We start from the raw sequence: 26928 nt of genomic DNA on the forward strand, positions 1-26928 counted from the left end.
TGCGCCTGCGCGAAGGGCTGCACGGCGCGCTGCGTCGTCACTTTCAAAACGAGTGGCGGGAGCTGTTGTGGGAGCCGTTGCCGTCGCTGTGTGCCGGGTTGAAGTGCGTGCCTTCGTCCCTGGACCTAGTCATGGCGCTGCAGCTCTCCCGGGAGCAAGGCATCACCCTGCGCGGGAGCGCTGAAATCGTGGCCGAGTTCTTCTGTAAGTCCTCGCGCAGGCCGCAGGGCGAGGAAAACTGAGCCCAGACCTCTGCCTAGGCCCGCGTCTGGGCTGCCAGGCAGGGAGACCGGTGGGCCTACGGCCGCTAATTCAGCTCCTCTCCGCCCCCGCCTCCTGCCGGACAGGAGGAATTTGGGATGAGGCGGATGTAGGTGCTTCCCCCGACATGTTGCTAATGGTGGATCAGTGCTAATGGTGGATTGCTAATGCTAATCAGTGCTGCTGAAGCCTGCCTCGCCGTATAGCCCCTTCGCCTGGAGCTTCTGTAAGCTGCAGATACCACCCCACCTTCCACCCCCCACCCCCGCTATCCCCTGAGATTTAGGACGCAGTACAACTGGGGTGGGGCTCCTGTGTATCTTTACTCCTACCTTACCTCCAGGTAATTGTGGGATTGAAGGTGATGGACTTTGGGAAACACTGTTTTGCACCAGGCCGGTTGTACCTTCTGATAGAACCTGGGATGATTTGAGAGAAGAGGAAGAATAAGGGAGGGAGAGCCTTGCCTCGGGTAATTGGACCATTTAATCAGTTGGTAACTCAGATGTAAAAGGGGGTTTGATATTCCTTAACCACAATCTGAATTTAGGCTTGAATTGCAATGAGATGAAATTTGGCACTGGTAGATTAATGCAGTTTGGCATTTTTCTTTTATTGCTTCATAAATACAAGTGTCGCTTTCTTTCTTAGAATCAAGATTTTAAAGATTTTTAATGCCACTTCGTACCTACTGTGCTTTCAACAAGACACACACACGCATGTTTAGGTATTTACAACTTTATAGGATTAATGAAAACATAGCTGCATACAAACATGTTTTATTTTCCAGAGTTACAAAATGATAATGGCTTTTCTTTAACATTTCTTTTGTTTTCAGCATTTGGAATCAACAGCATTTTGTATCAGCGTGGCATATATCCATCTGAAACCTTCACTCGAGTGCAGAAATACGGACTTACCCTGCTTGTAACTACTGATCATGAGCTCATAAAATACTTAAATAATGTGGTGGAACAATTAAAAGGTATTTAGTTGTTGGAAAGTTTTGAGTTTTGTAGGCTGTCTAGGATCCACTTTACAGCATCTTGGTGGTCTGTACCTAGAGGTATAAAATATAATAACATATCAAACATACTCATTTGGGAGGAAGCATCTAATACACAAATTAAAAGAAACCCCACATTTTGACTGCTATGAATATTTTGATGTTAGGAATCTGATACAGCTTAGCAACACAGTCTCCATCAACTCCCTCAGAAATGACTTGTAGTTTGTGTGGCCAAATGGAAGAAGTTGGAATTTTATATAATTATGATTGTGTTCATATCATACAATCTAGAAAACACTGTATATTTTTAATATGTTTTCTGTAGCTTCTTGCAGTCTAAGGCATCATTTTGAGATTAAGAAAAATAAAATTGGATTCAACCTGGGAACTAAACTTTTAAAAAAAGAGCTGTTAAATAATAGAGCATCTGGTAGAGTCTTTATTTTTTACCTATTTCTCTTTGCCTTTTTTAAAAATCCTGCCTGTGAGTCAGGGAGCCTATTCTATCTTACCACTTTTTTCTTTAGCTCAAGAAGTTGCTGTATTGGATCAATATGTGGTCTCCATCTATTCCTTTTGTCTCCTAGAATTCCCATTCGTTTCTCTGTCATGTTTCTGGACTTAGGATTCTCACTTCTAGTTTTTCAACGTTGTAGGATGCTTCTCCCTAACTTCTCATTTGATCTTCCAAAATGTAAGTTCCAGAGAGACACTACAGTGGTCATTTTTTTATTATTTTTATTCATGTCAGATATTTTTTGTTTCAGGTAGCTTCATTTTTTTGTAATTTTACTAAGTTTACAGCTAAATCACACTTAGTCACTCATAGGGCTGCACTCAAGATTATTTGTCCTGGAACCTCTAGACAACTATTGGGTCTATGTTATTTTAAGTTGATGGAAAAGCAAGCCCTGCCTAAGCTACTGGTTTTTTGGGTTATCTCCTTTAACACCACACCAATGGCAATTCATCTCAAGTATAGCTAGACCTTCCTATTGAACTTCTTTTCTCCCTTTTATTTTGGTCAAAATGGAGGAATTGCTCTTTGTAGAGGCAAGTTGTACATTGTTTTGAACCACATCACCCTTGTCTTAGGGATTTTACCCTATTTCTTTTGTATTTTTACTTAATTTTTTTGATTTGGATTATTCCCATTGATTTCTTCTCCAGTTTTAAAACAAAAATCTGCACCAAACTTCAGATTACCACCCTATCTCCTCCTTTTCATAGGTACACTGATAAAAAAGTAGATATATGCCAGAGGGTCAGCAAGGCGCCTATTTCTGTACTGTCTGCAGGCTAAGGTTATTTTTACATTTTTTAAAAGGCTGTTTTAAGAAGTCTGTGCAACTAAGACCTATGTGGCTCACGATCCTTGAGTATTACTGAATTATTTTCTCTTTACCAAAAACTGCTGATTCCTGCATTTACTATCTTAATTTCCAACATTAATTCAGGGCTCAGTCTTAAGTCATCTTCCCACTATAATCTCTCTAGATGATCTCTGACATGTACATAGCTTCACTAACAACCTTTGGGTAGATGATTCACAAATGTATCTAATCCAGGTCTCTCTTAAATAGGCTCCTATATCAAGTGCTCCTCTTTTATTTCTATGTGCCTATCCCAGGGATACTTCAAACAGCATATTAAAAACTAAATTTAGGATCATCCATTTCAGTTTGCTTGACTCTCAAGTGAATGGATCAACTATCCAATTATTGAAACAAGCCAGAAACTTGGAAATTGTCCCTCATTCCTCTTCTTCTCTCTCATGGGTAATCCAATAGACCTTAATGTTAACCATGAAATCTCTTGAATCTGACTATTGCTCCATCTCTACCATGTTATCCTCCTACAAGCCTTTAAATTACTGATCGCCTAGTGTCCCTGTATTCCCTCTTTATCTCCAGTCCACTTTCCACATCACAGCCAGAATGAAAGTTTTGAAATATAACTAATTACATCATACCCTGCTTTAAACACAGTAATGGCTTCTCTGGTTCTTGAAGGGAAATTTCTTTAATTTGGCCCACATGCCCTTGTGTGCTCTGGCTACTGTTTATCTCTCCAGACTTAACTCTGTTCATTCTCCCTTTCTTAACTGCAGTTGTATTGGCCTTCCTCTAATCCACTGGTCAGATGCTTTTCCCTTTTCAGTATTTAAGATCTATATCCTCTTCCCTATCCTTTTACATATTTAATGCTGTTGTTTCTTAGAACTAAACTTAGGCCTACCCAGAGCGAGTCAAATTTTCCTATTGTATGCTCTTATTGCACCATATATTGCACCTTCATAGTGTTACCACACTTATAATACTACATTTATTGGTGCAGTGCTGAGATTAATGTCCATCTCCTACATTCCTACTTTGGATTAGAATGGAGGTACTAAATGTTCATTACTCTGTCCTTAGCTCTAAGGACTATATTTGGTACAAACAGTGAGGATTTGGAAACAGGAGCTAGGTTATTGATGGGGAAAGTTATCTGTACACGTTGGAAGAGTTCCAAAATATGAGTGGTAAGAATTTGCTGAGGAAAGAAGTGGGACCTGAGAAGAGAGTGGTTTTGTAATGCAGTAGGAGAAAGATGCCTTGTTATGTGTTGCAGATTGGTTATACAAGTGTTCAGTTCAGAAACTGGTGGTAATCATCTCAAATATTGAAAGTGGTGAGGTCCTTGAGAGATGGCAGTTTGATATTGAGTGTGACAAGACTGCAAAAGATGACAGGTAAGTTTGAGTTATGTTATTACCGTTTTCATATTTTTTCTAAAACATGTTTTTACTAAGTGAGTCCCACTAGGTGTGGTTTGATTCTAAGATGTTTGATCTTTAGTCTCTTGTGGAAAAGAATGGTCCTTACTTTAGCATGTCATTGATTTGTATAGATAGTCTACTTTGAATATAATTGCCTTTAGTCTAAATCAGTGAATTTCAAACTAGTATTTATTTATGGTAGTATGTGCAAAACTACACTTGATGTACTACTAGGTGGGCCAGTAAGTGAATTGTTTAAAAGGATTATCCTAGACTGTCTCAGTTGAAGACGCAGCTCTACTATGTTTCATTTAATGCCACAAACTTCCTAAGACACTTGAAAAACTGAAGTTTCCAGACCCACTGGATGGGAAATGTCCATTATGTGCTAATACCTGGCACTATCCTGGTCATGCTTAGCTATAACCCAGAACCATTTCTCATAATGAAAATTAGTTTGTTTCTGAAGCCTTCTATTTCTTTTTTTTTTCTTAGTATCATTAATCTACAATTACAGGAGCAACAATATGTTTGCTAGACTCCCCCCATCATCAAGTTCCCCCCCCCTACATACCCTATTAGAGTCACTGTCCATCAGTGTAGTAAGATGCTATAGAATCACTATTTGTCTTCTCTGTGTTGTACAGCCCTCCCTGTGATCCCCCACTACATTATGTCTGCTAATAGTAATGCCCTTTTTTTCCCTCATCACTCCCTCCTCACCCATCCTCCCCAGTCCCTTTCCCTTTGTTAACTGTTAGTCCATTCTTGGGTTCTATGAGTCTACTGCTGTTTTGTTCCTTCAGTTTTTTTCTTTGTTCTTACACTCCACAGATGAGTGAAATCATTTGATACTTGTCTTTTTCCGCTTGGCTTATTTCACTAAGCGTAATATCCTCTAGCTCCATCCATGTTGTTGCCAATCAGAGGATTTGTTTTCTTCTTAAGGATAAATAATATTCCATTGTGTATATGTACCACATCTGTATCCATTCATCTACTGATGGATACTGAGGTTGCTTCCATTTCTTGGCAATTGTAAATAGTGCTGCGATAAATATAGGGGTGCATATGTCTTTTTCAAACTGGGCTGCTGCATTCTTAGGGTAAATTCCTAGGAGTGGAATTCCTGGGTCAAATGGTATTTCTATTTTGAGTTTTTTGAGGAATTCCATACTGCTTTCCACAATGATTGAACTAATTTACATTCCCACCAGCAGTGTAGGAGGGTTCTCCTTTCTCCACAAACTCACCAACATTTGTTGTTGTTTGTCTTTTGGATGGTGGCGATCCTTACTGGTGTGAGGTGATATCTCATTGTGGTTTTAATTTGCATTTCTCTGATGATTAGCGATGTGGAGCATCTTTTCATGTGTCTGTTGGTCATCTGAATTTCTTCTTTGGAGAAGTGTCTGTTCAGATCTGTGCCCATTTTTTAACTGGATTATTTGCTTTTTGTTTGTTGAGGTGCATGAGCTCTATATATTTTGGATGTCAACCTTTTATCAGATCTGTCATTTATGAACATATTCTCCCATACTGTGGGATGCCTTTTTGTTCTATTGATGGTGTCCTTTGCTGTACAGAAGCTTTTCAGCTTGATATAGTCCCCCTTGTTCATTTTTCCTTTGTTTCCCTTGCCCGGGGAGATATGTTCATGAAGAAGTTGCTCATGTTTATGTCCAAGAGATTTTTGCCTATGTTTTTTCCTAAGAGTTTTATGGTTTCATAACTTACATTCAGGTGTTTGATCCATTTCGAATTTACTTTTGTGTATGGGGTTAGACAATGATCCAGTTTCATTCTCTTACATGTAGCTGTCCAGTTTTGCCAACACCTGCTGTTGAAGAGGCTGTCATTTCCCCATTGTATGTCCATGGTTCCTTTATTGTATATTAATTGACCATATATGTTTGGGTTAATATCTGGACTCTCTGTTCTGTTCCACTGGTCTGTGGCTCTGTTCTTGTGCCAGTACCAAATTGTCTTGATTACTGTAGCTTTGTAGTAGAGCTTGAAGTTGGGGAGCATAATCCCCCTGCTTTATTCTTCCTTCTCATGATTGCTTTGGCTATTCGGGGTCTTTTATGGTTCCATATGAATTTTAGAACTATTAGTTCCAGTTCGTTGAAGAATGCTGTTGGTATTTTGATAGGGATTACATTGAATCTGTACATTATTTTAGACAGGATGGCCATAATGACAATATCAGTTCTTCCTACCCAAGAGCATGGGATGAGTTTCCATTTGTTAGCGTCCTCTTTAAATTCTCTTAAGGGTATATTGTACTTTTCAGGGTATAGGTCTTTTACTTCCTTGGTTAGGTTTATTCCTAGGTATTTTATTCTTTTTGATGCAATTGTCAATGGAATTGTTTTCCTGATTTCTCTTTCTGCTAGCTCATCATTAGTGTATAGGAAAGCAACAGATTTCGGTGTATTAATTTTGTGTCCTGCAACTTTGCTGAATTCAGATATTAGTTCTAGTAGCTTTGCAGTGGGGTCTTTAGGGCTTTTTTATGTACAATCATGTCATCTGCAAATAGTGACAGTTTGACTTCTTTACCAATCTAGATGCCTTCTATTTCCTTGTTTTGTCTGATTGCCATGGTTAGGACCTCCAGTACTATGTTGAATAACAGTGCGGATAGTGGGCATCTCTGTGTTTTTCCCAATCTTAGGTGAAAAGCTTTCAGCTTCTCGCTGTTAAGTATGATGTTGACTGTGGGTTTGTCTTATATGGCCTTTATTATGTTGAGATAATTGCCCTCTATACCTATTTTGTTGAAAGTTTTTATCATGAATGGATGTTGAATTTTGTCGAATGCTTTTTCAGCGTCCTTGGAGATGATCATGCGGTTTTTATCCTTTTTGTTAATGTCAGTGATGTTGATGGATTTTCGAATGTTGTACCATCCTTGCATCCCTGAAATGAATCCCACTTGATCATGGTGTATGATCCTCTTGATGCATTTTTGAATTTGGTTTGCTAATATTTTGTTTGAGTATTTTTGCATCTATGTTCATCAGGGATATCAGTCTGTAATTTTTTTTTTTGGTGGGGTCTTTGCCTGGTTTTGGTATTAGTGATTCTGGCTTCATAGAATGAGTTTGGAAGTACTCCCTCCTCTTCTATTTTTTGGAAAACTTTAAGGAAAATGGGTATTGTGCCTTTTCTATATGTCTGATAAAATTCAGTGGTGAATCCATCTTGCCCCAGGGTTTTGTTCTTGGGTAGTTTTTTGATTGCCGATTCAATTTTATTGCTGGTAATTGGTCTGTTTAGATGTTGTATTTCTTCCTTGGTCAGTCTTGGAAGGTTGTACTTTCTTAGGAAGTTGTCTATTTCTTCTAGGTTTTTCAGCTTGTTAGAATATAGATTTTCATACTATTCTCCAATAATTCTATGTATTTCTGTGGGGTCCATCATGAGTTTTCCTTTTTCATTTCTGATTCTGTTTATGTGTGTAGATTCTCATTTTCTCTTTATAAGTCTGGGTAGGGGTTTATCTATTTTGTTTTTTTTTTTTCTCAAAGAACCAGCTCTTGGTTTCATTGATTTTTTTTGTATTGTTTTATTCTTCTCAATTTTATTTATTTCTTCTCTGATCTTTATTATGTCCCTCCTTCTGCTGATTTTGGGCCTCTTTTGTTTTTCTTTTTCTAGTTTCAATAATTGTGAATTTAAACTCTTCATTTGGGATCGTTCTTCCTTCTTTAAATATGCCTGGATTCCTATATACTTTCATCTTTGAACTGCCTTCGCTGCATCCCACAGATTTTGCGGTGTTGAATTATTGTCATTTGTCTCTATGTATTGCTTTATCTCTGTTTTAATTTGGTCATTGATCCATTGATTATTTAGGAGCATGTTGTTAAGCCTCCATGTGTTTGTGAGCCTTTTTGTTTTCTTTGTACAATTTATTTCTAGTTTTATACTTTTGTGGTCTAAGAAGTTGGTTGGTAGAATTTCAATATTTTGGAATTTACTGAGGCTCTTTTTGTGGCCTAGTATGTGGTCTGTTCTGGAAAATGTTCCATGTGCACTTGAGACGAATGTGTATCCTGCTGCTTTTGGGTGTAGAGTTCTGTAGATGTCTATTAGGTCCATGTGTTCTAGTGTGTTGTTCAGTGCCTCTGTGCCCTTACTTATTTTCTGTCTGGTTGATCTGTCCTTTGGAGTGAGTGTATCTGTTTCACATATGTCAGTGCTCCTGTATTGGGTACATATATATTTATAATGGTTATATCCTTTTGTTGGACTGCCCCCTTTATCATTATGTAGTGTCCTTTGTCTCTTGTTACTTTCTTTGTTTTGAAGTATATTTTGTCAGATACAAGTACTGCAACTCCTGCTTTTTTCTCTGTTAGTTGCATTAAATACCTTTTTCCATCCCTTCACTTTTAGTCTGTGTATGTCTTTGGGTTTGATGTCAGGCTCTTGTAGGCAGCATATAGATGGGTCTTGTTTTTTTATCTTTTCTATTACTCTGTGTCTTTTGAATGGTGCATTCAGACCATTTACATTTAGGGTGATTATCGAAAGATATGTACTTATTCCCATTGCAGGCTTTGGAATTGTGGTTACCAAAGATTCAACGGTAGCTTCTTTACTACCTAACCATCTAACTTAACTCTCTTATTAAGCTATTATAAACACAGTCTGATGATTCTTTATTTCTCTTCTTTCTCCATTCTTTATTGTTAGGTGTTTTATTCGGTACTCTTTTCTGTTTCCTTTGACTGCTTTTGTGAATAGTTGATATTATTTTTTGCCTTTAGTTAGTATTTGGTTGGTCTGCTTTCTTTGGTGTGATTTTGTTTTCTCTGGTGACATCTATTTCGCCTTAGGAGTGCTCCCATCTAGAGCAGTCCTTTTAAAATATCCTGTAGGGATGGTTTGTGGGAGGTAAATTCCCTCAACTGTTGCTTGTCTGGGAATTGTTTAATCCCTCTTTCATATTTAAATGATAGACATACTGGGTGCAGTATTTTTGGTTCAAGGCCCTTCTGTTTCATTGCATTAAGCATATCATGCCATTCTCTTCTGGCCTGTAAGGTTTCAGTTGACAAGTCTGATGATAGCCTGATGGGTTTTCCTTTGTAGGTGATCTTTTTCTCTCTGGCTGCCTTTAATACTCTGTCCTTGTCTTTGATGTTTGCCATTTTAATTATTATATGTCTTGGTGTTGTCCTTCTTGGGTCCCTTGTGTTGAGACGTCTGTAGGCTTCCATAGTCTGAGAGACTATTTCCTTCCTCAGCTTGGGGTAGTTTTCATCAATTATTTCTTCAAAGACACTTTCTATCCGTTTTTCTCTGTCTTCCTCTTCTGGTAACCCTATAATGCAAATATTCTTCCATTTGGATTGGTCACACAATATTCTTTCATTACTGGACATCCTTTTATCTCTTCTGCCTCAACTTCTCTATATTCCTGTGCTCTGATTTGTATTCCATTAACAGTCTCTTGCACCTCATCCAGTTTGCTTGTAAGTCCTTCCAGAGATTGTTTCATTTCTGTAATCTCCCTCCGGACTTCATCCTTTAGCTCTTGCATATTTCTCTGCAGGTCCATCAGCATGGTTATGACCTTTATTTTGAATTCTTTTTCAGGACAATTCATTATATATGTCTCCCTAAGCCCTCTGTCTGCAGTTGTCTGAGTGATTCTTTACTGGACCAGATTCTTCTACCTTTTCATTGCAATAGAGGTGGTCATAGGCAGGTGGCATGTGTGTCAGCTGGGAGAACCAAGTCCCTTCCTGCTTGCTAGTCGCCTTGCCCTTCTCTGCTGCCTGTGTCAGTTACACGCACACAGGGAGCAATCTCTGGGTTAATCTGAGCTGCCTTGGGCGGGACAGCCCTCGGATAGCCCAGAGCCCTACAAGGAATGGCAGGTGCCCCCAGTGTTTTCTACTGTGAGAAGGGCACCACTTCGTGCCTTGGTCTGGCTTCCTCTGTCTGTGCTGGGCAGGTACATGCCGGCAACAGCCTCTGGGTCTGTTGTGGTTGACTGCACGCTGGGAGGAGACTCTGTGGTTGCTGTGGGTGGGGCTGCTCCGCTGCTGTGTTGGGTTAGCCGGTTTGCTTGCAGTCTACTGGGGGGAATGAATGGCAGGCTTCTAATTGCTGTGCAGGGCCTTGTGGCTGCATTGCCACCCAGGGTGTTAGGGCACCTGAAGTTCCTTATGATTCGTAGCCTCCTGGACTGAGTGTGCCAGGATGATTCCGTCCAGTTGTTAAGCCGCTATCTCTTTAAGACTTTCAAAAAGCACCCGCTTTTCTTTTGTCCCAGGGGAGCAGGCTGTGGGGATGCGCTCACAGTCTCTCTCTTGTATTTTACTTTTCCGTTTCTCTAATATCCAGTACACACCATGCAATGTGTGTCTCTGCTCCCAGTGCAGATTACTAGGGCTGTTTATTTAGCAGTCCTATGCTTCCATTCCCTCCCCACTCTGATTCTTTTCCTTGCGCCGGTGAGCTGGGGTACGGGAGTGCTCGAGTCCTACCGGGTCATGGCTTTGTAGTTTACCCTATTCGTGAGATGCTGAATTCTTGCAGATGTAGTTGTAGCCTGGCTGTTGTACTGTATCTTCTGGTCTCTCTTTTAGGCGTAGTTGTATTTGTTGTATTTTCAAAAATATATATGGTTTTGGGAGGAGATTTCTGCCGCCCTACTCACGCTGCCATCTTGAGCCTCTCCACCAGGTCTTTTGTCTTCTTTTTACTTCTCTTACTCAGTGCCAAGCCCATAATCGTGATAATGAAGATGGAAACAGTGATGATTTAAAATTTGCAAAATCCTTCTGGGTCTGGGACCAACAGCTGAGGCGCTGCTTCCTGGGCTCCACAGCGTTGCACCTCGGTGTCCTCGCGCTCTCGGTCTTCCCGCCCCAGAGCGTTCGCCCTCCATCTGGGCACGCGAATGACCCCTGTTCAGTCTGGCCTGGTTTGGCATCTGAGGCCGGCCTTTTGGCCTAGGCCTGGTTTTCCGTCTGGGCCAGTTTGCCGCCTGAGGCTCCAGTTTGCTGAGGCCCTGGTTTGGCGTCTGGGGGGGTTGCCTGCAGGATCTGGGTTTTAAGTCCGAGCTAGGCTTGCATCTGGCCTCCCCCACCCGCCTCCGGTTCCCATCAGGGACAGGTTTCGGTCTTAGGCCCGGTTGGGCGTCTGAGGAGGATGCCTGCAGGTTCTGGGTTTTACCCTGAAGCCTTCTATTTTAAGAAATTTTTAGCTTATAAAAATAATTTAACATCTTTTCTCAGGCAATAGGGAATTAGAGACGCATTCCTAAAAATGCCAAAATGATTATACCAATTAAATAATTTTAGATACCACTGATTTTTAAGAGTTGAGGTTTTCTTGTACCCCTTGGCAGGTTTTCTAGTCATCTGATACTAAAAGACCTGATACCAAGACCAACCCTATGAAGTGATGGGAAGGATGAATGAAATAATAGAGATACTAGGTTATGGACCCTAAGGATATACCTACATTCACTTTTTTAAAACTCCTTTTTAATGTCTTACTTAATTGATTTGGAAGCGTTTATTCAGATAAATAATCTTACCAATATAACTAGTTAAAATTTAAAGCATATTAATTGATTTGGTTTCTTTGATAGTACACCCAGAGAAAAGTCTCAGAAAGCTATTCAAGATGAAATCCGCTCAGTAATCAGACAGATCACAGCTACAGTGACATTTCTGCCACTGTTGGAAGTTTCTTGTGAGTATTATACAGCTACATATTGGCTTGAATTTATTGGGGAAAAGACTAAGCTACTGCTTTAAGAATTATCCCTTCATTAAATGTTTTCTTAATAATCAGTATCATGTAATGTGAATGAGAAGAACTACATGAAGCAAAAGTCATGTTTATATGCATTCTAGAAAATTTGAAAATGCTGAAGAGGAATGAAAGTTCTACAGTACGTACTCTTGAATGTTTTGATGTAATTCTTTTTATTACTTTCATTTTCTATACATTTTTATGTATACAGTTAAGACTATAGCTATAATTGTGTCTTTACTATCTTAGTTATTCCTTCATTCATCAGATACTTCCTAAATATCTGCTATATGCCAGACACTGTTCTGGGCGCTGGGATACAGCAGTCACAGAACCAAGGTGTCGGCTTTCCTGTGGCTTACATTCATCCCATCCCATGTGGCTGATTATCCACTTCCTGCATATGTGTTTAATCGTTTTCTCCTTAAAGAAAGAAAACCTTGAATTTTTCATAAGATAAAGTAAAAGAAGCATATACATTTCTATTGGTGAAAAGCAATTAACTAGTGAATAGATACCAGGCTATCTTTTCTAACATGATAGGTGGTTCAAAATGTGAGAGAGACAGGGAGGGTAATTTTACTTTTGAAAAATAATGTACTTTAATGATCTACCTCCAATTTAGGTTCATTTGATCTACTGATTTATACAGACAAAGATTTGGTTGTACCCGAAAAATGGGAAGAGTCGGGACCACAGTTCATTACCAATTCTGAAGAAGTCCGTCTTCGTTCGTTTACTACTACAATCCACAAAGTAAATAGTATGGTGGCCTACAAAATTCCTGTCAATGACTGTGGTTGAGATAAGGACAATAATATACTTTGTAATTCTCAAATGTGGTTTTCCTGAGACCAAGTCAACTACAGTTGGTATGTTTTCACTGGTTAATTTTTAGATGGGGAAAACTTAACATTATACTTCACTGAGCTGTGCATAGTCGTTCCAGTGTTTTGGTCTGTTTGACTTTACTAGGGTTGACGTTAGTTACTGCACACGGTTCACAAGGGAACCAGCAGATAACTACATCAGCATTGTTATGTCAATGCCTTTGAAGGTAATAACTGTAGATGGAAAAATTTGCTATAAAACTAAGTACCTTCCTAAATCGGCCTCTTGGTCAAGTAGTTTGATGCAGTATATACTTAGGGAGGTATTTAAATATAAAATATAGCAAAAGCAGTCTGAATATTCAGAATCTTTGTTAGGTTCCTGAAAGTGTCTAATGATAATCCGTAAGTAATGAAATAATGCTGTTAGGCCCTTTGCCTTTATTTCATTTGTATAGTTTCCATATTGAAGAAGTTCTCAGTTATTTGATTTCCATTTATGTAACTTGAACCTATGAAGCTATGGTTATTTCTACTACCTAAATTCTTGTGATACAAAACTTTTAAAAGTGTCTTTTATATTTTATAAAATCAAGCTTTAAATGGCAATGATGAAATAAAGTTAAAATGTTTATGTTTCAAGTTTGTCTTACTTTTTTGTTGATAATACAGTTAAACAGGATGGATTCAGTATAACAAATTATTTCTCGTGCCTACCAGGTTGTAAGGCCTATGGATACAAAACTGAATAAGTCTTGAGGTATTTTCAGTTTAATGACTACTTTGGTTATACCCTCTCTGCCTCTTAACAGTAGACTTAAAATAAGCGTAGTTCTTTGTGTAAAAAGGTAAATGTCATTCAGAACTAATTCGGTTGAGCAAATGTAGGGTTATAGTACCAAAGCTCTTAGCTTTACTGTCAGCCCAGTTTTCCTTCTATACTTCACTACCGTGCTGATCCCTGTGCCCTCATTAATACTCCCATCAGGTATTCGTTCAGTTACCTGTTTTTCCAAGGTCAGTGTAAGGCAGACTTCTAAAACATCTTTTCTATTCTAAATCTTCCCTCATTTTGTAATAATTCATTATGTGCGTAATGTGAGGCACTGTTCTATGTGTATTATCTCTTCTAACCTCCACTATTAAGTAAAATACACAGAGTGTGTTTCCATTCATTCAAAACTTACAGAGTGAGCATCTGTTAGTGTGCAGACTGGTGTGTGCCAAGTGCCAGCCAGGATGAATGAGACAAGTACAGGCCTTTCTGAAGCCTGAGGTCTTTGGAAGACAAATGGAAAAGGACCATGAAGTCACCAAACATGTTTGTTTTATTATGTATTTGTCTTCATTGTTTCACTGGGATAGTCTGTCTCTCTGGTTCAGTTGTGTGCTTGTTCAGAATAAAGGGCGAGGTCTTGGCATTCTTTGATTTGTCAGCACAGCACAAATAAGTGCCAGTATTTGATGGTAGGTATAGTGAATCCGTGGGTTGTTATCTGCTACTGGTGGTGGTAGAGTTTCTACGACTAGCCATTGCCGGGAGGGGAGACTGAGGGTTACCCACACCAAACGCAAATACTGACAGTTGATGAAAATACTGATACATGACAGTTAAATAATTTGGGAGCCAACCTAAATGTCATATGGCTTAAAATATATCCTCTTCCCTCCTTCAGAGGAGAAACATTGTTTAGTTGTGGAAACACCATATGCCTTTGATATTAGACAAACTTGACTCTATGAATCATGTATGTGGCTCTCAGTTGCTTAACTCTTCTGAGTCTCAATTTCCCCTTCTGTAAAAATAGAAATAATGATTCTTACCTCACAAATCTGCTGCAAGGAGATTAGGTAATGTACTACCTGGCAAAGAGCTTGGCAGCTTGTAGTTATTCAATGGATATCACCACCTGTTCGCTCTCCCTCTCTTAGGTCTTGTAAGAATGCCCATAATATTTATGGGTTTTATATATAAAGGAAATAAGTAATGGGGAAAGACAGGCTTGTCTTTGTGATGTGCTTAAATGGTACTGGCATAGGATCACCATGTACTCTTTCTGTGATATTTACGGTGAGTAGTTCAGTGTTCAATGAAATAAATGAAAACGGGCCCTGTCACTGTTAGTCCCATTTAAAAGTCTTTCATGAAATTAAAAGAACTAACAGTGACATTTTGGAAGAAATCAAGCTAAGCTATTGCATGTAAAGGTAAAATTACATGACTAAGGAGAGCTCCCTTTGTTCTAAGAAAAAGTTTCCTCTGCTTCACCTTAGAAAAGGAATATGGCATCTGAACAGCACTTCTAACTCCATGGATACTTAAAAAACAGTCACTCACAATCCTGTTACATAGAAGAATCACTCAAATAGCTTTTAAAAAATACAGGTATTCTGCATCTGATGTATCAGAACCTATGGTGAAAGGGTGCCTATAAAGCTCCCCCAGGCGCTTGTGATGCCTATCTGAACTGATTATCAGTGATTAGATTTTAGGAGAAAAGTTCTCCTGACCCCTAACCTCTCCAAAAGGGAGAGGCAGAGAATAGGAGATAATCTGGGAATTGGGGAAGGTGTGGAGATAAGTGAGCCTGCATTTTTACTATAAATTCTGACAGATGCTTGATGGGAGGCCAGAAAGTACTGCCCAGTGAGCCTCCCACTGCCCACTGCCATGGTTCTAAATACAGTCAAACGTGTCTAGACTAGCACTGTCCCTTTAAAACCAGTGGGAAGTCTCTGGAGGACACACCTATATGCCACTTCTATGGCACTTCGGTTTTAAGATGACAGGCCTTCCTGGGCTTCTGACCACCACCTACCATGTCGTGCTTATCTCACATTCCCATGCCTTCTGTTAGTGTCTCAACCCAGCAAACTCTTCCATGTCTCTGAAATGTCATGTGCTTGAATTCTATCCTTTCAGCATGAAAATGAAAATATCCCCTCCCAACATACACTCTCCTCTCTTCCCTATCTAATTCCAAATTATCCTTTAAAGCTCATTTCAGATGGACTCTTCAAGAATGCCTGCCTTGCCTGCCCTTTCCACAAAGTCAGGTGTCAGGTCCCTCTTCTAATTTCTCATCTTACTCTTTATTCTTCTTTGCAATACTTACCTGAGTTTCAGATTACACAGATTTTCGTGGGACTCTTTGTTTAATTTCTGTCACCTCCATTCAGATCTCGGTTTTGTGACAGTTGGGCCTGGATCCCTCTTGCTCCCTGCTGCCCAGACTTAACCAAGATGCCTTTCTCCTAATTCAGGTTCAAACACTCTCTGTGGAATGAACGAAGTAAGTGAAAAAGGGACTATTGTAGATCATCCCTTTTACTCTTCCGTTCATGACAAAAAACCATTTCATTCATCCATTCAACAACTTTTTAAATTCCTCCAATGTGCCAATACCTATGAAAATTAAGTGATAAATCAGATACAGACTCTTTCCTTGAGGTCCTTAGAATGTAATGAGAAATAAAAAGTATGTATCCAAATATGGATTACAGGAGCCTGTAAGGGAAATCACAGACTTTCTTAGGAGCGTCAGCTTTCACTCCACAGTTGTCAAAGGAAAGAGACTGCCTGTGAGAGGAGGTAAAGGAGCCTCAATGCCAGGAGGCCCTCTGCCCTCAGGAGTCAGTTGGATTTTAATCCTCTGTGTCATGGCTGCCTGGCTTCAGAGCAGCCTCCTCATCTATAAAAGGGCCAGTTTTCTGGTGGAAAGGGAGCTTTGTATTTGCACAGGATGATTTTAGCCGACTATTATAGGTTCCGTTATACCGCAGAAGATACACACATGTCAAGTAAGCCCATGACAGCATGTTTGGCACCGTTAACCATGAGGGAAATGCAAATGCAGCCCCCAAGGACACGTCACCACACAGCCGTCAGAAAAGCTAGAATAAAACATGGCACCACCAGATGCTACTGTGGGCGTGGGGAACCTGAATCACTGATACAGAGCTGGTGAAAATGTGAAATGGCACAGCCACTCTGGGTAACAGGTTGACAGTTTCTTAAGAAACAAAACATACAACTACCATATGACCTGGCAATCGCACTTCTGGGCATTCAGCCCAGAGGAATGAAGACATGTTTCCACAAAACCTGTACACAGATGTTTATGACTGCTTTATTTGTAATAGCCCCAAACTGGAGACCACCCAGAGTCTTTCAACAGTTGTTTAAACAAACTGATACATCCATGTCACGGAGCATCACTAAGAGATACCAAGAAATGAACTAGTAATACCTACAACAATCCAGAGGATTCTCCAGTTATGCTGAGTGGAAAAGAGCAAGTCCAGAAACATTACATGCTGTAGGATACCATTTCTATAAGATTGTTGAAATGGCAGAATTACAGAAGTGGAGAACAGACTAGGCTTGCCAGGGATTAAAGAGATGGTAGAGGTGGGAAGGAGTCTGGGGGGGCTGTAAAAGGGTCCTAGAAAGGATCCTAGTGACGGAAATGTTCTGCCTCTTGACTATCAGTGTTAATATTCCAGTTAGGAAATTGTTCTGTAGTTCAGAGAGACATTATCATAGGGAAACTGGGTAAAAGGTTGATTAATCCCTTTGTATTATTTCTTAGAGCTACATGTCAGTGTTCAGTTATCTCAAAATAAAAGTATAAATTAAAAAATAATCAAAAGATGGAAGCAAAGTCACGAAACCAGTGTGGCAGTTTGTCAGTTCTGGCATGAGCCTCAGAACTTTGACATCATAATGGCCAGAGAGCTTGACTACTGGAATCCACAGGCTTACTTCAGTTACTTCAGTGCTTAGCCAAGTACTGGAGGCAACTCTTGGTTTTCAGTGCCAAGAACTGATGAAAAAAGGATGTTCTCGTCAATCAAAAAGCACCTAGATGGTCATTCAAGGCCTCAGAGCATAAGGTACCCTTCTAACATGCTACTTTCGGTCATCAAAGCGGACGGGCAGTGACAGGAAGTGTTCTCTTTTGTTTTCTCTAAAATACGTGAACTAATTCTTAACTTCAGAGCTGGATTCATGAAAAGCTACTCATGTTCCTGAAGCTTCATACTGCTGAGCATGAGAGAGCAGGCTTTATGTTCTGGGGAAGACAGTATTCTTGGCTTCATGGAAGAAAACCCCCAGTAGGTCTGTGAAACCCTGCCCTACTTATGAAAGAATTTTTGTGGTCTGTTCAGTTGGGTTGCCGTACCTATTCCAGGCAGAGTCCTGTTAGAGCCTAGTCATGGCTCAGGCAAGGAATAGCTAAGCACTTACTTGGGTTTAGAAACTTTTTGATATTCCCAGTATTATTTGCTGATCTTTGAGAAATCTGAACAATGAGTTAGATAAAACAGGTTAATTTTCTAGAATCCTCCATTATATAGATTTTTATGTTAACATGAAACCAAATTGTAATTACTTCCTCACAAATCTCCTTATCATTTGATAAACTGCCACAAATTGTCCCTTTTTCTTCTCTCTCTTGTTTTTTTTTTTTTTACATCTCCTTGTAATGCCCTTGGCCTCTTGGATCTCTCCTTCTTAACAGCTTGTCACGGGCTTTGCTTTCTTCTTTCCCCACCCCTAGAGTTCGCCTGCTCCAGGGCTTTGTCCTGGAAACTCTTCTCCAACCTCATCAACTCCCTAAGTAACCTTATCTCTTTCAATACGTTTCTGTAACTTGGCGACCCTAAATTAGAGCAATGAACCCATTTTGGGCGTCGAGACTAATTTTTAGTGTTGTGTCAACCTCGGCAGACAGCATAAAAAATGCTATCGTGTATTTGGCCAGTGACTAGCTGCTTTTGGTGTTTGATATGTTGCAGGAAAAGCCCTTCTGTTGAGGCGGACACCCACAGTGAAGCGACTACATCATGTCCTGCTGCTTCATGGCCACATGGAACTCAGAAGAGGCTGGAGGAGACAGCAGCGGCACCTCTTCCTGTTCAGCAATTTGGTGCTTGTGTCTAACACCAAGTACGCAGACACCACTTGTTCTCATTACCATAAAATTGCTTTCACTAACCCTTTTACTAATCAACTGTAATGAAAATGTTAAGTGCTTTTTCTCTCATTTTACAAATGTTTTGACCATTTATCCAACAAGTACTACGCAGGTCGTGTTCTGTGCCACGCCACAGTAGAAACAACTGAGAATGTGACGGGCAGAGTCTCCCTTGCCTGGGGCTTACAGACGGAAGGTACAAACAAGAGGGGTTCAATTGCAGACTGTGATTAGTGCCTCCGATAACAGATGGACAGGGTGCTGTGTGAAGAAGAAGGGACTACATTAGAGAGGGGTCGTCTAGGAGGGCCTCTCTGAAGTGGCAGCACTTAAAGTGAACCTATGGGATGAGAAGCAGCCACCATTCCTATGCACGGTGGCTGAGCCTTCTAGGCTGAGGGAACAGCAGCCCTAAGTGGGTGCTGTTGGCCCCTTGGAGGGAGGGGTCAGAGGCCGATGGGACTGGAGCCTGAAGCATGGGTGTGAAATCAGACACGATTCCGTGGTCAGGGATCCAGTCACACTGGGTCTCCACACGCCACAGTAGGGCTTGAAGTAGGCTGAGGGTTTTTCACTAGGCCATATCTGGTTAAATTTTTAGCACATTCTCTTGACTGTTGGCAGATCATGGATTGGTGGGGAGGCAAGGAGAGAGTTAAGGAGGCAATGGTCCCGGTGAACGGTAACAAGGGCTCCGCCTCGGGGATGGCAGTGACGACGAGAGATGCAGCAGACAGATTAGGAGTACATGTTGGAGCTGGGACCACTGAGTGCACTTTCCTCTCAACTCTGAACATGGATGCAGCTAATACCCAGTCCAGAGAAAACGTGGTGATTGCTCAATAAGTATCTGAAGGCAGGTAGATGGAAGGGCATCTGTTTACTTGTCCCATCATGAAAGACAAAGAATACTTACCGAAGTATCAAGAAGCCTTTCAGTCACTAGAGAAAACTGCAACTCTTTTCTTTACTACCCTCACCCGCACCCGCAGTTATGTCATGTCAAATATAAGGCAGGCAAGTTCTATACTTAATCTGAGTGACATTAATACTAATAATTTATTGTGGACTTATTACAGGTCGGTTATTATGCTAAGGAGTTGATGTACTTAATCTTGTCTAACCCTTACAACTACTCTGTGAGATGGGATTATTTTCCTTATTTTACAGAGTACTTTGATACTCAGAGTCAAATGGGTTGCTTTGGACAATTAACTTCTCTGTGAGCTTCCTCACTTATAAAATAGGGCAAACAGAGAGTACCTGATGTAGTTGCTTAAGGATGAAATGAAATGGTGTTTATAAAATACTTACAACAGTGCTTGGTGTATGGTAAGGGCCCAGTAAATGTTACAGGAGAGTGGAAACCATGTTCTGGGCTTTTGGATAACTTGGTTTAGTTGCAAAGGAGTAGGTGATCTTGGCAATTTGTTGAACAGAGGGAATTATTGAAATGACTTTTTCCAGGTTAACATATTTGGAAGTTTCCACGCAATACCTGAAGTGTTATACACATACATACCCACATTAGAACATTTAAAAATCTATAGGAATAAGCAAATAAGTATCTATCTTTCCCATTGGCTATTTTTAACTTGATAATGCCTTTAGAGTTACTATCAAGAAAAATGGTTATATCCAATAATTGTGTTTCATAAAAATCTTCAAATTCTCAAACATAGGGTAAAAAATGTTGAAGTAAAATGTAGAAAGTAGCCACCTGGTGTCACAAGACGTGTTTCCATCTTGTTTATATTTGTTGTGACCTAACCTTTGAATCTACATTGTCCTTCAGTTGGGTTTCCTGCAAAATTGGTTTCATTTCATAACTGCCATCAAAGAGTCCCAGCTTTAGCTGTTCCATGAATCATTGGACTCACAGGAATTTTTGCACGATTTGTCTCTGATCTCATTTTAGCTTTAGTGTTCCCACATGTGGTTCTGAACAGTAGGGAGTTCCACAGCGGTGTGGCAAGTTTCCTAGGAATCCTTCATAAGGCTTGTAACTACTTAAACTTCAGGCCCACCTGAGAATTAAATCTATGGATAAAACAAGACATATGGTGGTTTCCATGTCAGAGGTCAAAAGAGACAAGGTAAAAATGGTCTGTCACCTGACTTCCCTGAGATAAATGGGAAGGATTTCCACCATCTACCTATAAGACCTCCTGGCCACTGTTCTAGGATTGACTGACTGATTTTTAAGTTGGGTTCAATCTGTGAACTAAATTTTTCAGTTTTAGCAGGAACCTAAGGGAAAATGGTATGAACAAAATCTTTTAAGAAAATGTTTTAAAATAGCTTATGCTATAAAGGCAATAAAATCTTTTTAGAAATTAAGGTGGAAAATGTTAAATTCCTCTAATCCAAGTTTTTTCTTCCCAGTCTGCCATCTTATGAGAAAATTTGCATAATTATTCTTATAAATCATGTATCGTGTATCTTTGCTCAGCCCCTCAAATACTTCTTGAGTAAGCAAGACATGAGTAAATTAATAATAACCACAAAGATTATATATATATATTATATAACAAATATATCAATAACAGATGAAAGAATGATTCTCTTAAAAAGTTCTAAAATATATAGTCTAGTCTATAGTCAACAGTCAGCATTCAGAAAAATGACTATTTCCTGCCATCAAGGAAGTATTTTCATGGCATTCCTGAGTCAGGCTTTGCTCACCACACACTCTATAAAGGCCCATCTAACCATCTGCTGTGCTAATCACACAGGATAATAGAGATGAAGGAGGCATGGTTTTCCCTGGAGCAATGAGACCTGACATCTTGCTGTGAACTGCTCACATAACACTTAAGAAACTAACAGGTCTTGTTTGGTTATCATTCTAGGAATAAAAAAATCTTTAAGATAAAAAATAAAATACCACTGAACACAGTGTGGACTGCTGACTCTATGGGGAAAGCCGACATCGGTGCCCAGAGGTCCTTCGTCTTGGGCTGGCCCACGGTGAACTTCGTGGCCACCTTGAGGTATGACTTACAGACTGGCCCTGTATTTACATGAGTTAAAAAGGAAAACTTTAAAATGTGATTGTGTCATAAGCCAGTGACTCACTTTTTGACCTCCGATGATGACATTTGTTTGCTTTGTACTTTCCCCAAAACATGTTTATGTGTAAGATGTATGCACATTCATGGTAAACAGTGGGAACTACTGGAGTAACTTCCTCTGGTGTTGCTCAGAGATTTTTCAAATGGGCTCTACAAGTGGCTTGGGAACATGTATATTCAGGGTGTGGAGAAGCAGCATTGAGAGAGCGAGGCTCTGGGGCCCCTCTCCGGCATCCTGCCCCCTGGGCTCTGGAGTTTATGTGTTTCTAAATCACTAGAGTATCTATCTTGAGCTAGTACTATTAGATAGTCCATTCAAGTTTGAAAAATTGCTTTTATACTCCCAAATTAATGCACTTAAAAATTAGTATTATATAAATACAATTTAATCACGGCATCAAACACTAGGTTGTCTGAATTTCTGTGTACATATTGTCTTATTTGGTGTCTATAGGGAGGTGACAGTCTAAAACAAATCTGTAACTCTGTGGAGTAGAGGTTAGTTTTCAAAAATATATTCCTACACTGGCATGAGGATGGGGAATGTGGCCTCTTATCCTGGACATCCTGAGTGGACACCCCTGGGCTGACAGGGGTTGTGCCACACTCGCTTCTGCTCTTTGGAGCAGCCACACCCCAAGTCTCATTCTTGTCTTACACCTCAAGTTCTCATCACACGCTCTCAGTGTTCTTCCTTCTCCCCTGCGCCCCACTCCACCAAAGTCTCAGGCGTCGTCATAATGATGAGACTACTACATTTGCTAAATTTTGTAATGCAACTGCTGACTTCAGGAAAATTTGTCAAAGTTTTACTGGGAAGGAACATGGATTTGTGTCATTCTCTGCATGTTTTCTTTTCCACGACAGATTTCTCTAAAGATTAGCAGTTTCTGTTGCTTAATGTCTTCTTCATGTGGCAAGTGGGAGGAAAGAGTTTCAGTTGGGAAGATATAAAGTATTTGATAAGAGAGTTTCTCACAAACTTTTTTTCCTAATGAGGGGATGAGAAACCTGAGTGGAAGCCAGGTTTACACGTTTTCTTGGTGAAAAGCTGTGTAAGTGCATACGTATAACCACGCCTGGCACCTGGTGCTTGTGCTACTTGCAGTTAGTACTCTCCTACAGATGGGCTTGAGTAATGAGAAGCTGTGTCCACGTACATATTCAGGCTGGGGAGCTAAGTGGGCATTCCAGTTTCCAGAAGTAGGTCCAGAGTGGTGATGGGGGTAGGGGGCCAGGGAGCTATGTTGCTGGCAGGAATATAAAATGTGGTAGCCAGTGTGGAAAGTTTGATGGTTCCTCATTATGTTAAAATAGAAATACCGTATGACCCAACGATGCCACTTCTGGGTATATACCCAAGAGAAATGAAAACATACATGGACTCAAAAATTTGTACATGAATGTTCACAGCAGCATTGTCCGTAATAGCAAAAAAGGTGGAAATAACCCAAGTGTTTATCAATTGATGAATGAATAAACAAAATGTGACATTGTGGCTGAGGACAGGGGGAATGGAAATGATTGCTTGAAGAACCCAGGGGTTGCTTTTACATGATGTCCCAGAACTCGTTAATGGTGGTGGCTGCACAATATTGTAAAGGTGCTAAAGAGCACTAATGGCCAATTTTATGGTATGTGTAATTTACCACAATAAAAAAAAGTGGTAGTAAGTGACAAATCCATGTATAAATGAACCTTACTGCTTTTTCACTTTTGGATATTACATGCTGTAGAAACTTTAGCAGGGAAAGTACTAATCTTTAGTAATTTAGTCGTAGGTGGATTGATCTTGGTCAGAGAATCACAGAATGAAGAATAAACTTTCTAGAAACTCATTCAATGTATTACAATCTTCTATATCTATAAAGATAGAGAATAGTGTAGGGTTTTTCCCCTAAAAGGATATTCTGTTTCTGAGTCACGATAGTCCATCCAAATATCAAATTTCTTAAGTATGATTTAATCTGAATCATCTGTAATCATCTTTGTATTTGAGAAGCACTACCAGCTGCAGGAACACTGAGGTATAACTGACCCATTTCCAGTTCTGGAAACTGAAGCTCAGAGTGGATGTGACTTGCCCATGATCGTATAGCTTGCATCACAGAGTTGCAATGAAGTGTTTAGATTCCAAACCAACTTCTCTTCCACTTTAGGACCTGTTTCCTTCACTGTAATACTGCTTGTAAAAGAGCAGGGCCCGTCAAAAGCCCGATTATAAGGAGAGTACAACTTACACATACATCCACATGACTAACTACTGGCTGCTGCTATGGTTATATGGAATGGCCATCTTAATATGTGACTCTAAGTATTTTATGTCATTTAATATTTTCTCCCACTTTTAAAAATTGCAGATCTCCAGAACTAAAGGAAAAATGGTACTCTTTCCAATCAAAGGTATTTTGTCAATATACATATCTTAAATCTTGAATCCATGATAAAGTAATATAGATCTCTTCAAAGCAGTGCCCCCAAATTATTCTCCCTCTCCTTAGTAGAAATTTTTCTCTCACTTACATGCAGGTTGTGCTGCTTTTAGAGGAAGTACTGGTTCTCATCCTCATCTTCCCCTTCTCTTCAACCTCATTACTGGAGCTAACATTATTCTCAAAACGGTGTTAAATTTTCATTAAGTACAGGTGACACTACCTATTCTCAAAGCAACTGCTACTTCCTACCTTTGACCCAGGAAGGTGCCAGGCCCCCTCATATAGGCAGGAAAGCTTTGAGGATGGATCTGCTGCCCAAATCCCACTTGAAAAGGGAAACCAGAAAATTCCTGGGTAAATCTTATTTTCATGAAATATGACTGCATGTTTTCTTCCAACACACCATTTGATTTTGCTCAGTTTTTTATATGCCTTTAAAAGTAACAAAGTATATTGAAAATATTAACAACATAGATTGATTTGAAAATAAGCAAATAGGTAACTCATCCTACTATGTTGGGTTATTATTGAATTTGATTAGATACATCAGTCTAGCCAAAGAGAAGGACCAGCCCAAAAGCATTTCCCTCGAAATCTTCACTGAAGGACATAAAAAAGTGTACCTCTGTGTTTTTAAGACCAACAATTAAATTTCAACTTTCTGATGTAAGCGGAATGAGAGACAGAGCGAGCTCGGGAGGATGGGAGGGAGAAAGGAAGAGTGGAGGAGAGAGTATTTAGAAAATACCATGTTGGGAATATGTATTTTTGTGTATATAATAAGTGAATCCTAGGTGATACGAAGAAAGGGGAATCCATAATAGGTACAGTGCTTAAGCATGGAAAGAGCATGACATATTAATGCCCATAACGTGTCTCAAGATCCTTCAAATAGCAATTATAGTGGCTTCTTGTATTTAAGTGATTTTTTATTTTCCTATTAGAATTAAACATTTTTTCTAGATGTCACTACTTACAGAGTGGTTTGGGTTGTTTGTATAGTTCTTGTTCCCTATGATGTTTTATTTCTGGTAATTGTAATCTTACAGAAAAACTGCAAAGATATAGTACAAACAATACCCCATATGCCCTTTACCTAGATTCATCTATTTAGTGACATTTTATTCCATTTGCTTTATTACTTATTTTCTCTTTCTCTCTGTATGAGTCTGTGTATACCTATGTTTGAGGGCATGCACTCACCACAGCCCTTCATCCTTAAATATTAAGTATGTCCTAAGAATAAAGATATTCCATTATATAGCCACCATACGGTTATCACCTTAGGAAATTTAACATGTAATCTACTGTTTGTTGTCCCATTCTGTCAGCTGGCCTCAATAATATCATCTTTCTACTACAGGATCCACTCAAGGGCCAGGTATTACATTTAGCTTCTATGTGAAAAGCAGAGTTGTTTTGAAAGTCTTCCATTCTGAGAAATGTCAGGATTGAATTGAGCTGAGAGGATGATACTTTTAAGGGATCACCATATTTCTACTTCATTCTTTTTATGCTGTTGGGGAAAATATCAAACCATTAGCCCCAATTATGCATGTATAATTTGATTTCTGAAATTATAGTGCACTATCAAAGACATTTACAATGAGGAACAAAATATTTTGTTTATTTTTTATGGTACTGTTATACTTTATAATACTCTGTTATGCTTTATAGTAGCTCTAGGTCATACAGAATACTATTTTAAGGTGGGGGAAAAGAGGTAGTTTAAGAAAGTTATTTGCCATCCAGTTGCAAAACTCATGCTGTTTCTGAGTGCCACATGGATGCATTAGTTGAGGGATATGAGACTAGACAATCCTCCTGTAGCAAAGCACAATCTTGTCTCTGCCTGTTTTGATTTCCACTGTGCCAGTGGGATACATTCAGAATTTTTCATGGAAAATCACCTTGAAATTTAAAAAAATGAACTTTATTTACACATGATTTACACAAAATAAACATTTTTAATGTTCTTCATTCATTCCCAAAGACCCAAGTTTCCCCCTCATACTGTTTCACTTCATCCTGGAGAAACTTCCCTTAGCATTTCTTGAGAAGATCTCGTACCAACAGTTTTTCTTTATTTCTTTTATCTGACAATGTCTGTATTTCACTCACACTCTCCAAAGTTTCATGTATTTTAGAGCCTTTGATATTGTCCACAGGTCCTTCAGCTTCTGTTAATTTTTTTCAATCTTGGTTTCTCTTTTTCTTTTTCAGACTGGATCATTTATATTACCTATTTTTAAATCACTGACTTTTATGCTTGTCATCTTCATTTCTTAATTTAGCCCACCCGATAAATTTTGTCTTTCAAAATTTTACCAATAAAAACATGCTATTTTTAAATATTTAGAGTTTCTATGCTGAGATTCCTATATTTTTAATTATTAGCATATTGTCATTGATATCATCAAACATAATTATGATAGTTGTTTTGTCAAGTAATTTGAACATCTAGACATATCAAGGTTGGCCTGAACTCTTGAGAATTGATCACATCTTTCTGGTTCTTTATAGATCATGTAACCCTTTAGGTCAAAAGCAAAAAACAGGTCATATTTCTGTTTTTCAAATTGTTTGATAAAATGGGGTTTTTTTTCAAGCTATTTTTATACAAAGATGCTATCTACTGGAATTTATCTGTTTTGGAGAAGAGACAACATGCAGGAAGAATACATACAACCTTCTAATTATTATTTTGAACACAGTATGTTCCTTATGCTGTGAAAAGCCATTCATTATCTTACAGGCCAGATAAATTAGGGAGTGATTACCAGCATTTG

At 39.3% G+C, this 26928-nt stretch overlaps 1 protein-coding gene and 1 long non-coding RNA gene across 3 annotated transcripts; both read left to right on the top strand.

Moving 5' to 3' along the window:
- Positions 1-7: 7 nt before the first annotated feature.
- Positions 8-13291, top strand: LOC118968813 (mitotic spindle assembly checkpoint protein MAD2A). Of its 2 annotated transcripts, XM_073237092.1 has the most exons (6): positions 8-204; positions 1100-1246; positions 3884-4004; positions 11653-11756; positions 11859-11958; positions 12445-12604. In XM_073237092.1, the coding sequence occupies exons 1-5, from the start codon at positions 132-134 to the stop codon at positions 11918-11920; spliced, it is 507 nt and encodes a 168-aa protein (XP_073093193.1). In that variant the 5' UTR covers positions 8-131; the 3' UTR covers positions 11921-11958; positions 12445-12604. The 2 variants fall into 2 exon arrangements, with proteins under 2 accessions (XP_073093193.1, XP_036856810.1); XM_037000915.2 differs by lacking the exon at positions 11859-11958 and having other exon boundaries at positions 12445-13291.
- An 892-nt stretch (positions 13292-14183) lies between these two features.
- LOC140849563 (uncharacterized) lies at positions 14184-26368 on the top strand. Its single transcript, XR_012131596.1, has 3 exons — positions 14184-17545; positions 18452-18602; positions 21483-26368. It is a non-coding gene; the product is annotated as an uncharacterized lncRNA (long non-coding RNA).
- Positions 26369-26928: the final 560 nt, after the last annotated feature.

Source organism: Manis javanica, chromosome 5 (genome assembly GCF_040802235.1).
Source record: "Manis javanica isolate MJ-LG chromosome 5, MJ_LKY, whole genome shotgun sequence".
In the NCBI taxonomy this organism is placed as follows: Eukaryota; Metazoa; Chordata; class Mammalia; order Pholidota; family Manidae; genus Manis; species Manis javanica.

Coding starts and splice junctions, on each gene's coding strand:
- LOC118968813 (XM_037000915.2), top strand. CDS start 132: ATGGCGCTGCAGCTCTCCCGGGAGCAAGGCATCACCCTGCGCGGGAGC. Junction 205..1,099: donor AATCGTGGCCGAGTTCTTCT/GTAAGTCCTCGC, acceptor TTTTGTTTTCAG/CATTTGGAATCAACAGCATT. Junction 11,757..12,444: donor GCCACTGTTGGAAGTTTCTT/GTGAGTATTATA, acceptor CCTCCAATTTAG/GTTCATTTGATCTACTGATT.